Below are 16753 nucleotides of genomic sequence, written 5' to 3' on the forward strand. Positions count from 1 at the left end.
CATTGGGTTAGGGCAGGTAGGGCCTGTTTTTCATCAATAACTAGGGTAACTCCAGATGGCAGGTAACCTAGTGGTTAGAGTGTTGGGCCAGTAACCCGAAAGGTTGTTAGATCGAGTCCCGAGCTGACAAGGTAAAAATCAGTCGTTCTGCCCCTGAAAAGGCAGTTAATCCTCTGTTCCTAGGCTGTCATTGTAAATAAGAATTTGTTCTTAACTGACTTGCCTAGTAAAATAAAAAGGGTATGGACAGGGCTCGGTCAATAACTAGGGTACAGGCAGGGCTCAGTTATCACTAAATTGATCACTGACATTTTGAAGCTGAGCCATTTGCTCGTGCTCTGATGCGCAGTACAGTTATATCTGAATAAGATCATAACGTGGTGTCAGAAGTGCTTCAACCTCATCAAATATAAAACAGGAAAGATTATTTCACAGTAAATAATCATGTTCCTTGAGTTTTGTGTGACAAAAAGTGACAAAAAGTAGCTAAAAGTTCACTGCTCTCTCATGTCTCGTCATTGAGCAGAGCAGCCCAAGCGGAGCCGTTGCAATGGATACTCAATCAAATCAAATTTAAATGGTCACATACATGTGTTTAGCAGATGTTATTGTTGGTGTAGCGAAATGCTCTCACAGCGCCATGAGCAGAGTGCATGCAGAGCGAGCTGCGAGTAGGGAACGCGTGACAGACAGAGAGGAGCAGCTAATGGATTTACTAATGGAGGAAGTTATTTTGAGTTTCGAGCAGTGCCGGGCCTGGGTAGGGTAGGGCCTGAACATCGTGGTCCTGGGTAGGGTAGGGCCTGAACATCGTGGTCCTGGGTAGGGTAGGGCCTGAACATCGTGGTCCTGGGTAGGGTAGGGCCTGAACATCGTGGGCCTGGGTAGGGTAGGGCCTGAACATCGTGGGCCTGGGTAGGCTAGGGCCTGAACATCGTGGGCCTGGGTAGGGTAGGGCCTGAACATCGTGGGCCTGGGTAGGGTATGGCCTGAACAACATGGGCCTGGGTAGGGTAGGGCCTGAACATCGTGGGCCTGGGTAGGGTAGGGCCTGAACATCGTGGGCCTGGGTAGGGTAGGGCCTGAACATCGTGGGCCTGGGTAGGGTAGGTCCTGAACATCGTGGGCCTGGGTAGGGTAGGGCCTGAACATCGTGGGCCTGGGTAGGGTAGGGCCTGAACATCGTGGGCCTGGGTAGGGTAGGGCCTGAACATCGTGGGCCTGGGTAGGCTCTGCAGTAGCGGTGTGTGGGTAAAATCACTGGGGAAGCCAAACCAGAAAAAAATGGCCAGATTACAACCTAATTGCATTGTTTGCTCTGTAACCCGTTATCATATGCCGTGCGACCGTGATGTATAGGCCTAAGGCCGAGACCATAAGAAGACACAGTGGCAGAATAAATTCAACCACACCTTTCTTTCATCACAAAACCAGAGAGCAAGCGCTGTCCAGTGAAGTCCATAAACCACATTCCATGTAACAAACAGTCGAGAAAGTTCATGTTTCCAGCATTTTCGGACTACTAAACAACTATTGATTTAGAACTACGACAGTTATCGGAAGTCACAAAGAAAACAGGAGCTGCCTCCACTAGTCCTACACCATTTCAATTTCAACATTTCAACATCATCAAATCACCTCTGCTTAGTCTAATACAGTGACAACTAAAAGATCATACAAATAATTTGGTCCAATCAACGTAAGCTAAATATGATTTGGCTGTCCATGGTTCTGATTTGTGTGTGTGTGTGTGTTCAAGTAGAAAAATATGTTTACACCCTACTTGTAGAGTAATGCCAATTCCATCATCTTCTCTTTCATGTTGAGGAAATGGTCCTTGACTCCGTCATGCAGTACACTTTTAGTTTCTGTGGTCATAGGCTACCTGGCTAAAATGCTTGTTCACTAGCCTATCTTCCTTTCATGGGCAATGGTGAGCCAGCTAGCCAGCTTCCATCCTCTCTGGTCAGGGGCACAATGTATGAATTTATGGTTGAGTCAGAATCCCCATTATAATCATTGGCCAGTACAGAGAATTAGATAAAACCAAATCCCTATCTTCATCCATGGCTCATTTAGGAAAGGGATCAGTTTAGTTAGCTAGTCACCGGAGGACAACAATACAACGAGATGTAACAATTCAAGTTTTTTCTGTACATGATGTTTTGCTCTCAATGTGATTGGTGTGAAGACAAATCCAAACAGGCTTCCCATGACACTTTTTGGTTGTTGGGCCAGGACCAATCACAGTTGAGCTCACTCAGTTTAGCCCAATGCTGATTTGCTATTAAGTTGTACTTTTTTATCAAGGGAGGCCAAATGCTCGCTGGGTTCCCCTGCATTCAATGCTACTGGTGGCAACAATGTCATACTTTTTTTGACCAGACAGCATCAGATAGATGGGCAACACATACAGAGACAGAGACGTGCTGTTTTGCTCGCTCGGCTGCTTTCTCCTGTGAGATACATCCAGCCTCTTGCGAATTGAAAGAAAATGATGAAACAGAGAGATGAAATATACATTATGTTTATTTTATTTTATTGGTAAATGTTTTGGGGAAGCCTGTCTTCCCTTGGCATCCATGAATACACACCGCTGGGGCTCGTCCTCAAAAGTCATGCCCGTGCAGGGCTCTACTAACTTGTTGTTGAAGGGGATTAATAGAGGGTGTTGCCAAGTGATTTAATTTTATGGAGGCTACACTGTCCTGAGAATGTCCCGCAAAATAATCCCGCATTTAGGTGTTTTAAATGTGGTCACCCTAGTTTAGTGTCATGAAATATTGTGTGGATGAAGGGCGGGTTGAATAAAGAGAAAACTAGGCGTTAAAAAAACATAAATGTTTCTCTCTTGTGCAATTCATATCTATGGGCTACATTATTTTCATCCCGAGTTAGCGCGCCAAATACACCCCAATCGCCAAATGCTTTTGGGAACTTGGCTTAAAAAGGTTAACGTCGATCCACTGAGGCGAAAATGACAATGTCGGAGTTTAATTCAATAAGAGAAAAGCTGCGAAATAGAGAGTTGAAAATAAATAAAAGGAGGGCCAGAACAGTAGTCTAATGTTTGGGAAAGATTAGGTGAAGTGGTAAAAGAAGATGATAGCAGTGGTAACTATGTTATGTGTGATGATTGTGAGGCGCTATACAAATTCAACAGTCACAGGACGGGGACTTCAAAATGACTGTTCAGATGGGTTAAATAGAACAATAGCCTGACTGTAGGTCTATAACCTTTCACATAATATTATATTAGACTAACTCCTGCAGAATTAAGCATTTCTTGCACTAAAATGATACATCAAATGTAAAACAGGAGTGGAGAAATATTGAGAGAAAGAATGTTAGGGACTGTGTGTACAGGTGTTATCTTTATCAGCATCATAAAAGCTGATCGTATTTCAACCACATAAAATATGCATCCAAACCGAACTGAAATCTTATCAGAAACATGTTAGGTAGTTTTCGCAGCTTTTAATTTCCTTAAAACCTGTCAAACTGATGTTGTGAAAATGTTGCAATAATCAGTTTTATTGCATTTTCTCCCTGGCCCTTAAACCTTGTGCGAGAGAAAACTAGATTGGTATTCATTCTATCGATGTAAGACATTCTATAACCTAATTATCCTACTCCTGTCTATAGCTTACAAAAATAAATCGTATCATTCAAAATAGGCTACTACACCAAAAAGCATGATTTGGCCAAAAAGGATAGGAAGGGCCTGCGATTTTGGGTAGGCTGCGCGGCAAATACCAAATAGATGTTTGTTGAGTTGCTACTGTCAGTGAAAAGTAGAAAGGCCCAGCCAGGCATATTGCATTATTTCAAAATACAAAAACATAGTTTGGAAAGCAAATGGCTATTGCTGTAAAGAGAAGACAAAAAAAAAACTAAAATCTGTCTTTTAGTTAGGCCTATCAAAATTCTCAAATTAATTGAGCGAACGGTATAGCTTATCTTATTGGCACCAGCAGAGAGCACTGGCCCGGATCCCTGGTGCGCGCATATTCACTCTTTGTCATTGTTGGGTCAGTGCCACTTAAACTGTTTTTGTTTGGACAAGGTTAGTGGGACATCATATTGTAATTGTATCCCCTTCTCGTTAGCCGATTTAATAGATCAGACAACATTGGTTTTATTCATTTGTTTGTCAGTGTTCGCAGAGAAGACTACCCTGTAATTTTTGTCATATTAAAAAAGATTGTGTCCAGTCATATAAAGTGTAGTAGAGTTGCATGAAATGTGTTTATAAAAGGCCATATTTTTCCTGTGCAAAGAAAGGAGAAGAAACGTCTCTGATATAGCCTATAGCTTAGTTCGCCACTACGTGCTCAGACATGCATTTTTGGCAAACAATGATTGAGTTATATTATTAGCCTAAATTAGGAAAATCCTATCTACTTATCACATTAGGAATAGTAGGCTTGTATACGTCTGCAAATTATGCATGGGAAGTGATGATGCATGGGAAGTGATGATGCATGGGAAGTGATGGTGCATGGAATGTGATGATGCATGGGAAGTGATGATGCATGGGAAGTGATGATGCATGGGAAGTGATGATGCATGGGAAGTGATGATGCATGGGAAGTGATGATGCATGGGAAGTGATGGTGCATGGAATGTGATGATGCATGGGAAGTGATGATGCATGGGAAGTGATGATGCATGGGAAGTGATGATGCATGGGAAGTGATGATGCATGGGATGTGATGATGCATGGGATGTGATGGTGCATGGAATGTGATGATGCATGGGAAGTGATGATGCATGGGAAGTGATGATGCATGGGAAGTGATGATGCATGGGAAGTGATGATGCATGGGAAGTGATGATGCATGGGAAGTGATGATGCATGGGAAGTGATGATGCATGGGAAGTGATGATGCATGGGAAGTGATGATGCATGGGAAGTGATGATGCATGGGAAGTGATGATGCATGGGAAGTGATGATGCATGGGAAGTGATGATGCATGGGAAGTGATGATGCATGGGAAGTGATGATGCATGGGAAGTGATGATGCAAATCAAATCAATCAAATCAAATTTTTTATTTGTCACATACACATGGTTAGCAGATGTTAATGCGAGTGTAGCGAAATGCTTGTGCTTCTAGTTCCGACAATGCAGTAATAACCAACAAGTAATCTAACTAACAATTCCAAAACTACTGTCTTGTACACAGTGTAAGGGGATAAAGAATATGTACATAAGAATATATGAATGAGTGATGGTACAGAGCAGCATAGGCAAGATACAGTAGATGGTATCGAGTACAGTATATACATATGAGATGAGTATGTAAACAAAGTGGCATAGTTAAAGTGGCTAGTGATACATGTATTACATAAGGATACAGTCGATGATATAGAGTACAGTATATACGTATGCATATGAGATTAATAATGTAGGGTAAGTAACATTATATAAGGTAGCATTGTTTAAAGTGGCTAGTGATATATTTACATAATTTCCCATCAATTCCCATTATTAAAGTGGCTGGAGTTGAGTCAGTGTCAGTGTGTTGGCAGCAGCCACTCAATGTTAGTGGTGGCTGTTTAACAGTCTGATGGCCTTGAGATAGAAGCTGTTTTTCAGTCTCTCGGTCCCAGCTTTGATGCACCTGTACTGACCTCGCCTTCTGGATGATAGCGGGGTGAACAGGCAGTGGCTCGGGTGGTTGATGTCCTTGATGATCTTTATGGCCTTCCTGTGACATCGGGTGGTGTAGGTGTCCTGGAGGGCAGGTAGTTTGCCCCCGATGATGCGTTGTGCAGACCTCACTACCCTCTGGAGAGCCTTACGGTTGAGGGCGGAGCAGTTGCCGTACCAGGCGGTGATACAGCCCGCCAGGATGCTCTCGATTGTGCATCTGTAGAAGTTTGTGAGTGCTTTTGGTGACAAGCCGAATTTCTTCAGCCTCCTGAGCCTCCTCCGCCCCTCTTCTTACCAGAAAGATGTTTGTTTCTGTCTGCGCGATGCGTGGAGAAACCCGTTGGCTGCACCGCCTCGGATAGCGTCTCTCCAGTGAGCCACGTTTCCGTGAAGCAAAGAACGTTACAGTCTCTGATGTCCCTCTGGAATGCTACCCTTGCTCGGATTTCATCAACCTTGTTGTCAAGAGACTGGACATTGGCAAGAAGAATGCTAGGGAGTGGTGCACGGTGTGCCCGTCTCCGGAGTCTGACCAGAAGAACGCCTCGTTTCCCTCTTTTTCGGAGTCGTTTTTTTGGGTCGCTGCATGGGATCCACTCCGTTGTCCTGTTTGTAAGACAGAACACAGGATCCGCGTCGCGAAAAACATATTCTTGGTCGTACTGATGGTGAGTTGACGCTGATCTTATATTCAGTAGTTCTTCTCAACTGTATGTAATGAAACCTAAGATGACCTGGGGTACTAATGTAAGAAATAACACGTAAAAAAACAAAAAACTGCATAGTTTCCTAGGAACGCGAAGCAAGGCGGCCATCTCTGTCGGCGCCGGAAGTATGGAATGTGATGATGCATGGGATGTGATGATGCATGGGATGTGATGGTGCATGGGATGTGATGGGATGTGATGATGCATGGGATGTGATGATGCATGGGATATGATGATGCATGGAATGTGATGATGCATGGAATGTGATGATGCATGGAATGTGATGATGCATGGAATGTGATGATGCATGGGATGTGATGATGCATGGAATGTGATGATGCATGGAATGTGATGATGCATGGAATGTGATGATGCATGGGATGTGATGATGCATGGGATGTGATGATGCATGGAATGTGATGATGCATGGAATGTGATGATGCATGGAATGTGATGATGCATGGAATGTGATGATGCATGGAATGTTTTATTGTACGGGTGCATTTTTATGGTCCTTTGCTTCCCCAAACTTGAAACTCACGCGCCTCCTATGGCTAACAAGTAGTGAAGCCACATGTGTCTAATTGTAGACAAGTTGACTAACAAACAATCTACCAAAATGTCTGAAATGATAAGCAGAAACATAGGTCTATCTATAGACAGGCTTGTCCAAATATTACTTCACCATCTCTGACTGTACAGAGCATTTTCTATTTTAGCGTGTCGGGTGCTGCCCTCAGATTTTCACTATCACATATAGTCAGGCAATTGTGGGTGCAGGTGAACAAACAGGTGAAACCGTGCATCACTAGAATACACATTCATGGCGTGGTTCACCAAGTGTCCAGCAGAGAGCACTGTAGGTACACGAGTGATTGCAAGACTGCAGGTGCAAAGGGAAAATGTATGTTGGTTTTATAAGTCTTGGGGCAGATTTCCCAGACACATATTAAGCCTAGTCCTGTAGAATTATTCCATGTAGAATCATGCTTTTTAGTCCAGGATTCGGATCAATCTGTGTCTGGGAAAACGGCTCATGACATTCTCCGCCTAGTAGTCATGATGGTGTGTGTATGTGTGTAGACCATGCCTACAGACATGAGATCACTGCAGGACTTTGAAGAACCAGACAAACTTCAGATCAACATGAATGACATCATCACTGTCGTCGAGGGCAGGTCAGTGTGTGTGGGTGTGTGTAAGAATAATGATTCATCATTCAGAAAGGCAGATGGTTATCTAATATGAAGAACATATCCTTCTCTGTAATGTGCAATACGGAATCATATCGGCGTGTGTTCATGTGTGTCTCTGTGTCTCCAGAGCAGAGCTCTATTGGTGGAGAGGTCAGAACAGAAGGACGTTGCGCGTGGGACAGTTTCCTCGCCACGTGGTCACGTCGGTCAGCGGCCTGTCGGCCCAAGACATCAGCAGACCCCTCACACACTCCTTCATTCACACTGGACACGGAGACACTGACCCACACAGGAGCTGGGGGCACGCTGACCGCATAGACAGGTACACACACACAGAGACCTGGCTGATACCTGCAGGTAGAGTGTCTGACAACTGGAGTAAAACAGAGCCCCGTTAGCAGTGCTATTGCTCTTTAGCTTGTCAGGCACAATAAAACCAATGGAAAAGTCCCCAAATACTTTTTATAAAGAACACCTGAAGTACTGTGTTTAAACTCTACTATATCCCTGGTCTTTACCCCTCTACAGTCTGTACTTGGGAAACCCTATGGACCCCCCTGATGTTATGGGAATGGATCCTTCCACTGCCCGGCCCACCAAACTACCCAGCCGCACCAGGAGTGAGTAGGCTACACAAACTAACACACAGTTATTCTCTCCTTACAAATATCTTACTACCTTTTCATTCATTCATAAAGTCTCTCCCTCTTTCTGTTTTGTCTCTCAGAGAAGCCTCCTCCTCGTCCTCCCCAGCCTGCTGTCCTGATCAACAGTATGTCTCCCACGCTGAGTGTGTATTTACCTGTATATGTTGAGTTGTCTATGACTCTCTGATTGATGATATCGGTGTGTGCGCGCTTGTGTGTATGTGTGTGTGTGTGTGTGTGTAGAGCCGTTCTATGACTCTGTGTTAGATGATGATGATGAATATGAAGGTGCTTCGTCGGGGCTGAAGAGGCTGGGCGCGGCTATAGGCCTTAAACTCCGCCCGGGGGAGGGGTCAGGTGTGAGGTCTGCCAAAAGCGAAGTCTCGCTCATCGACTTCACCGATGACAGCTTCAGCTCGGCCACGCCCTCCCCTCTCACTGAGACACGCATACCTGACCAGGACACACTCCAGGTACACACACACACACACACACACACACACACACACACACACACACACACACACACACACACACACACACACACTCACTCAGTAGGCAAAATAACCTTTTTCTCTCCCTCCAGGACCTTCCTTCCATCCTGGACTGGCCCCTCCCTCTTCCTGCCTACGACGAGGTTGCCACTGAGGCCGAGGGTCAATTGGCAGACCAGGAGGTTCGATCTATCACTGGATTGCCAGAGGGGATGTTGGCTCCGCCCAACACTGATGCAGAGAGGAGGGGCTTAACTCAGTCAGCTGATCTGTTCCAGGAGCTGCAGAGAGAGGTACGACACACACACACACAGACACACACACACACAGACACACACAGACACACACACACAGACACACACACACCACAGGTTAGTCATTTGAGTCTGGAGTTTTAACGTCGTTTTTCTCTCTTCCTGCTGACCTGCAGGTGATGGTGAAGCTGCGTGTTCCCATGACAACCGGCCGTTCCCTCCCCTCCTCCCCCCTTCCCCTCTCCTTGGCCCCTCACAGACAGATCTACCTTCCTCCCCCCTCCTCTTCCTCCTATGAGGACAGACCCATGCTACCTCCACGCTCCCCCATCCCACCCCTACGCTCCTCCAAACGCGTTTCCCTATGTGAGAGGGAAAACACACCCCCCCAGATCCCTCCCAGAGACCACGCTTTCTCTCAGCCCTCCTCACGCTCCTCCTCCCCCCTTCCTTTAGTGCTTCCCCTCTCTGTCTCCCCTCTCTCCTCCTCCCTTTGTCTCCCCCCTCCTCCCCTCTCCTTCTCTCCTCGTCAGAGGACTGGACTATACGGGGTTGTTGGTCCTCTCGGCTCTCTAATCTCCTCCTCCCCCTCTTCCTCTCCTCCCTCCTCCTCCCTCTATTCATCCATGCTTATAGCTGCCCCTCCCCCCAGTTCCTCATTGGATCCCCTCTCTGAGGGGCGTGACCTGTCAATACTTATTGACAACTCTCAGAGTTCTGAACGCCCCGCCTACTTAGAGAGGTATGGAGCCACCAAAATGGCCACCGTCCGACCCATGGTGCAACAGCAGCCAGGTGGGGGTGGGGCCAGGCCTAACTCCTCCCACAACAACAACAATCACAGGACTCAACATTTAACTGCAGCTCCCGGCAGGCAACGGGAGAACGGCCTCATTCAGGTTAGAGATGTTCAGAACAATGAGGCTGCATTGTGTCAGAAATGCATTCAAGTGCAAGACTTCTGAACCTATGAGATGCTTAAACATTGTGTGTGTGTGTGTGTGCGTGTGTGTTTACACGCACACAAACACACACACTCTCTAACATCTGTATTCTCTCTAACATCTCTCTCTCTCTATAACATCTGCATTCTCTCTAACATCTCTCTCTCTCTATAACATCTGTATTCTCTCTAACATCTCTCTCTCTATAACATCTGCATTCTCTCTAACATCTCTCTCTCTCTAACATCTGTATTCTCTCTATCTCTCTCTCTCTCTCTCTAACATCTGTATTCTCTCTAACATATCTCTCTCGCTATAACATCTGTTTTATCTCTAACATCGCTCTCTCTCTCTATAACATCTGTGTTCTCTCTAACATCTTTCTCTCTCTATAACATCTGTGTTCTCCCTAACATCTCTTTTTCCCTCTCTCTCTATAACATCTGTGTTCTCTCTAACATCTCTCTCTCTCTCTAACATCTGTATTCTCTCTAACATATCTCGCTCTCTCTCTCTCTCTAACATCTGTATTCTCGATAACATCTCTCTCTCTCTATATATATATCTCTCTCTATATATATACTGTATATATATATATATAACATCTGTAATCTCTCTAACATCTGTCTCTCTCTCTCTCTCTCTATAACATCTGTATCTCTCTCTCTCTATAACATCTGTATCTTTCTGTTGTAGGTAGAACAGTTGTTCCAGCTGGGTCTGCGTTCTAGAACAGAGTGCCAGGAGGTTCTAGAGCGTTGCCAGTGGAACCTAGAACAGGCAAGCACCATGCTACTGGACTCTTGTGGAAAAGTAGGCTGAGACAGACTCCAGGACTACTGACCTACAGACTTAAAACTACTGATCTTTAACCCTACAGACCTACTGTTCTAAAAACTACAAACCTTTACCTATTACTACAGGCCTTTATCTACAGACCTGAAACAACAAACCTTTACCTATTACTACAGACCTTTAACTACAGACCAGCCACCTGTATACTAGAGAACTCTGACAATGAAGTGAAGCCAACCGATTTAAGGCTGGAGACTAGTAGCTCACTGAGAGGAGGGGTGGGGGGGGGGGGGGGGTCACAGAACAGACATTCCCTTGCTGGAGACTATAGCACCTGGATGAGTCCTACGGAGGGAAACACTGGACGAACACAATACTGCATGTTCAGTAGTTAAGTTATTATATTATTATATTTTATATTATATAGATACAGTGCCTTCAGAAACTATTCACACCCCTTGACCTTTTCCCAATTTTTTTGTGTTACAGCCTGAATTTAAAATGGATTAAACTGAGATTTTGTGTCACTGGCCTACACACAATACCCCATAATGTCAAAGTGGAATGATGTTTTCAGAACTTTTTACAAATTAATTAAAAATGAAAAGCTGAAATGTGTCGAGTCAATAAGTATTCAACCCCTTTGTTATGGAATTCCTAAATAAGTTCAGGAGTAAAAATGTGCTTAACAAGTCGCATAATAAGTTGCATGGACTCACTGTGTTCAATAATAGTGGTTAACATGATCATCTCTGTACCCCACACAGATAATTATCTGTAAAGTCCCTCAGTCGAACAGTGAATTTCAAACACAGAATCAACCACAAAGACCAGGGAGGTTCTCCAATGCCTTGCAAAGAAAGGCAGCTATTGGTAGATGGAGAAAAAAAAGCAGACAGGACAATAACCTAAAACACAAGGCCAAATATACACTGAGTGTACAAAACATTATTAGCACCTGCTCTTTCCATGACATAGACTGACCTGGTGAATCCAGGTGAAAGCAATGATCTCTTATTGATATCACTTGTTAAATCCACTTTAATCAGTGTAGATGAAGGGGATGAGAGGATTAAATAAGGATTTTTAAGGCTTGAGACATGGGTTGTGTATGTGACATTCAGAGGGTGAATGGGCAAGATGAAAGATTAAAGTGTCTTTGTACGGAGTATGGTAGTACTCCGCTGCTGCGTTTTTCCCTCTCAACAACCAACTTGACAGAGCTTGAAGATTTTTTGAAGGAATAATGTGCAATCCAGGTGTGCTAAACTCTTCGAGACTTATCCAGAAAGACTGACAGCTGTAATCCAGAAAGACTGACAGCTGTAATCCAGAAAGACTGACAGCTGTAATCCAGAAAGACTGACAGCTGTAATCCAGAAAGACTGACAGCTGTAATCCAGAAAGACTGACAGCTGTAATCCAGAAAGACTGACAGCTGTAATCCAGAAAGACTGACAGCTGTAATCCAGAAAGACTGACAGCTGTAATCCAGAAAGATTGACAGCTGTAATCCAGAAAGACTGACAGCTGTAATCCAGAAAGACTGACAGCTGTAATCCAGAAAGACTGACAGCTGTAATCCAGAAAGATTGACTGCTGTAATCCAGAAAGACTGACAGCTGTAATCCAGAAAGACTGACAGCTGTAATCCAGAAAGACTGACAGCTGTAATCCAGAAAGACTGACAGCTGTAATCCAGAAAGATTGACAGCTGTAATCCAGAAAGACTGACAGCTGTAATCCAGAAAGATTGACAGCTGTAATCCAGAAAGACTGACAGCTGTAATCCAGAAAGACTGACAGCTGTAATCCAGAAAGACTGACAGATGTAATCCAGAAAGACTGACAGCTGTAATCCAGAAAGATTGACTGCTGTAATCCAGAAAGACTGACAGCTGTAATCCAGAAAGACTGACAGCTGTAATCCAGAAAGACTGACAGCTGTAATCCAGAAAGACTGACAGCTGTAATCCAGAAAGACTGACAGCTGTAATCCAGAAAGACTGACAGCTGTAATCCAGAAAGACTGACAGCTGTAATCCAGAAAGACTGACAGCTGTAATCCAGAAAGACTGACAGCTGTAATCGCTGCCCAAAGTGAGTCTGACATGGCCTGTGAATACTTATGTAAATGAGATATTTCTATATTTAATTTTCTAGAAATTTGCTAAAAATTCTCAAAACATGTTTTAATTTTGTCATGATGGGGTATTGTGTGTGTAGATGAGTGAGAGAATTGTTTTCTTCATAAATGTTGAATTCAGGCGATATAAACAACATGTGGAATAAGTCCAGGGGTACGAACACTTTCTGACGACACTGTTCATCATTGTTACTTATATTTCCTCGCTGGATCAAATGTGAACTATGAATATTTATTGTTTGGCTATTTAAGGATTATTTATGTTACTTTAATTACTTCAGATCTTGTGTGTGCTTGTGTGCGTACTAATGTGTGTGTGTGTGTGTGTTGATAGCTACTGTAGATGCTCATGCTGTTAATGATATGTATATCAGGGATATACAATGATACTTTCTGTTTTATTTCAACACTACAGACAGTGAGTCCAGATGAAGTGTTCTGCACAGATATGTGTCATTGTAAAGTATGATAATAGTGTTGTATATTAGATACAAAGTACTATTGCAAAGTAAAAATGGTATAATACGTATGAAGTATTTAAGTGTAAAGTTTAGTAAAACATTGTGTATACAGTATAGTGTTTTATGGTGTGGGACATACAGAAGATTTAACATTATGATAACTGTGTGTGTGTGTGTGTGTGTGTGTGTGTGTGTGTGTGTGTGTGTGTGTGTGTGTGTGTGTGTGTGTGTGTGTGTGTGTGTGTGTGTGTGTGTGTGTGTGAATAGTGATAATAATGACGTTAATCATGAAACATTCTGGAGCAGCTGAACACCATATTACAGACCTACCTATCTACATGGAGGTTCAGACACTGCAAGGTGTGTGTGTTTGAGTGTGAGTTATTGAGTGAGAGAGAGAGAGAGTGTTAATTCATGTGTGTGTTGGCTCTTGCTCAGTGGGAGTGCTATAAACTGACAGGCAAGTGGTTGTAGGGTGATGTTGACTACAGGAGAACAGATCTGTAACCCAACATGTCTGATATTTTATAATGAACAGGTTTTTGGATCAACTCTGTATTCTTTTCTGGTTTCCCCGCTTGTCTTGGAACATGTGCACATGTGACAGAACAAAGAAACAAGACATAATAGACAAAGAGGGAGGATTATGAGGGAGATGGAGGAGAAAGAGAGGCAGGATAATGAGGGAGAGAGAAAGAGAGGCAGGATAATGAGGGAGAGAGAGAAAGAGAGGCAGGATAATGAGGGAGAGAGAGAAAGAGAGGCAGGATAATGAGGGAGAGAGAGAAAGAGAGAGGATAAAGAGGGAGAGAGAGAAAGAGAGGCAGGATAATGAGAGAAAAGAGAGAGGATAAAGAGGGAGAGAGTGTCAGGATTCACCTAGGGGTCATTATTTGGGTCTGTACAAATGTTTGATGTATTACAATAATTGATTATGCTTATGTTATATTAATAGAAGGGGATGGGTTATAAGACCCCTCCCTCCTTACATTTATAGGGTCTTAGACTACAGAATTGGCTGCCTCTCCTTCCAGTTCTCTGCTGCCAATGACTGGAACAAACTACAAAAATCTCTGAAACTGGAAACACTTATCTCCCTCACTATCTTTAAGCACCAGCTGTCAGAGCAGATCACTGCACCTGTACATAGCCCATCTATAATTTAGCCCTAACAACTACCTCTCCCCCTACTGTATGTGTGTATTTATTTATTTATTTTGCTCCTTTGCACCCCATTATTTCTATCTCTACCTTGCACATTCTTCCACTGCAAATCTAGTGTTTTACTTGCTATATTGTATTTACTTTGCCACCATGGCCTTTTTTTTGCCTTTATCTCCCTTATCTCACCTCATTTGATCACATTGTATATAGACTTATTTTTCTACTGTATTATTGACTGTATGTTTGTTTTACTCCATGTGTAACTCTGTGTTGTTGTATGTGTCGAACTGCTTTGCTTTTCTTGGCCAGGTCGCAATTGTAAATGAGAACTTGTTCTCAACTTGCCTACCTGGTTAAATAAAGGTGAAATAAAACCAATTATAAAAGATTAACAATATATATATTCATTTTATAGTTTTAGAATTGTTCCACAGCTGTTTGCTCTTTCTGTCTCTTATAATGTGTGACTGAGACAGAACTCTGCAGGGGAGTGTGGAAGATAAGCGACTACTCAGACATTCCACAATATATCAGCTTTGTGGAGGGGACATTTATTGCCTAGCTTTTAGATAAACACTGAAACTCTGTTTGTATAGCTATGGATGCAGGGTTTTGTTCTCAGGAGTAAAAAGGTCATGACGTAGTCAGTGACATCACTAAGGCGGGACTTCGGTTTAATAAAACACCTTGAGACTTTTTGTTTGATGCAGAACTTACTCAGCAACATTTGTGCTGTGTTCCTGTTTGTCAACTTATGTCTGCAATTGAATTAATAAAGGTTTTTGAATGATTTTATTAAAGATATTGTCATAATGCTAATTTCACCAGTGATAGAGAGGATAAAGAGAGAAAGAAAGAGAGAGGGGATAAAGAAGGAGAGAGAGAAAGAGAGAAGATAATGAGGGAGAGTGATAGAGAGGATAAAGAGAGAAAGAGAGAGGGGATAAAGAAGGAGAGAGAGAAAGAGAGAAGGTAATGAGGGAGAGTGATAGAGAGGATAAAGAGAGAAAGAGAGAGAGAGGGGATAAAGAAGGAGAGAGAGAAAGAGAGAAGATAATGAGGGAGAGTGATAGAGAGGATAAAGAGAGAAAGAAAGAGAGAGGGGATAAAGAAGGAGAGAGAGAAAGAGACAATGAGAAGAGACACAGTAGAAGAAGAAAAGAGCTAGATTGAAAGAAAGATGAGACTGTTACTCATCCTTGAACTGGACAGAAATCAATGGGATCAGGTGGTTAGAGAAGAGATGGGGAAGGAGAGACAACAGAGGGGGTAGTGGAGATGAGGTGAGGTGAGAGAAAAGATGGGGGAGTGGAGAGAGAAGAGAGGGGGTAGGGGAGAGGTGAGGTGAGAGAAAAGATGGGGGAGTGGAGAGGTGAGACGAGAGGGGGTAGGGGAGAGGGGAGAGAAGAGGGGGGAGAGGAGAGAGAAGAGAGGGGGTAGGGGAGAGGTGAGGTGAGAGAAAAGATGGGGGAGTGGAGAGGTGAGACAAGAGAGGGGTTAGGGGAGAGGGCAGAGAAGACGGGGGAGAGGAGAGAGAAGAGAGGGGGTAGGGGAGAGGGGAGAGGTGAGGTGAGAGAAAAGATGGGGGAGTGGAGAGGTGAGACAAGAGAGCGGGTAGGGGAGAGGAGAGAGAAGAGGGGGGAGTAGGGGAGAGGTGAGAGAAAAGATGGGGGAGTGGAGAGGAGAGAGAAGAGAGGGGGTAGGGGAGAGGTGAGAGAAAAGATGGGGGAGTGGAGAGGTGAGACAAGAGAGGGGGTAGGGGAGAGGAGAGAGAAGAGGGGGAGAAGAGAGGGGGTAGGGGAGAGGTGAGAGAAGAGAGGGGGAGAGGTGAGACAAGAGAGGGGGTAGGGGAGAGGAGAGAGAAGATAGGGGGAAGGGGGAAGGTAAGAGAAGAGATTGGGAAGGAGAGAGGGGGTAGGGGAGTAGAAGAAGTGATGAGTGGAGGAGGGGAGGGGTAGATGTGAGGAGTGGAGGAGGGAAGAAGGAGAGAGAGGGGAAGAGTTAATGGGCCTGACAGACACACAGACACACACATGAAATGCAACTCAGGGCTGAGGAACACACACACAGAGTGATGAGTAACAGACAGAATAGTCATTCAGCAGTGAGATTAACGACTGAACTCTTCTGTCCTCATCAAACACCTGCTCTCTCCCTCTGTCTTTGTCTTTCTCTTTTCTTCTGTCTCTGTCTCTCTTTCTCTCTCCCTTTCACTATACCTCCCTCTCATCTCTCACTTCCTCTTTGTACTTACTATTCCTTGTCAGTAGGACAGTCCAGTCAACA

General features: G+C 44.0%; 1 protein-coding gene across 3 annotated transcripts in view; it reads left to right on the top strand.

Moving 5' to 3' along the window:
• The window catches only part of tnk2a (tyrosine kinase, non-receptor, 2a), a 24625-nt gene extending 11969 nt beyond the window's left edge, over nucleotides 1-12656 (top strand). For 2 of the 3 annotated variants that reach the window (XM_036935028.2, XM_036935029.2), the window contains exons 11-18: nucleotides 7450-7544; nucleotides 7690-7884; nucleotides 8091-8182; nucleotides 8290-8334; nucleotides 8453-8682; nucleotides 8796-8996; nucleotides 9134-9856; nucleotides 10598-12656. In XM_036935028.2, coding sequence (XP_036790923.2) covers nucleotides 7450-7544; nucleotides 7690-7884; nucleotides 8091-8182; nucleotides 8290-8334; nucleotides 8453-8682; nucleotides 8796-8996; nucleotides 9134-9856; nucleotides 10598-10723 — 1707 coding nt within the window. In that variant the 3' untranslated portion in view covers nucleotides 10724-12656. Of the gene's footprint in view, nucleotides 1-7449; nucleotides 7545-7689; nucleotides 7885-8090; nucleotides 8183-8260; nucleotides 8335-8452; nucleotides 8683-8795; nucleotides 8997-9133; nucleotides 9857-10597 lie in introns of those variants that run through there. The other variant, XR_016484401.1, reaches the window with a different exon arrangement.
• The last annotated feature ends 4097 nt before the right edge of the window (nucleotides 12657-16753 follow it).

This window comes from Oncorhynchus mykiss, chromosome 11 (genome assembly GCF_057628025.1).
Source record: "Oncorhynchus mykiss isolate SJ-2025 chromosome 11, ASM5762802v1, whole genome shotgun sequence".
Classification (NCBI taxonomy): Eukaryota; Metazoa; Chordata; class Actinopteri; order Salmoniformes; family Salmonidae; genus Oncorhynchus; species Oncorhynchus mykiss.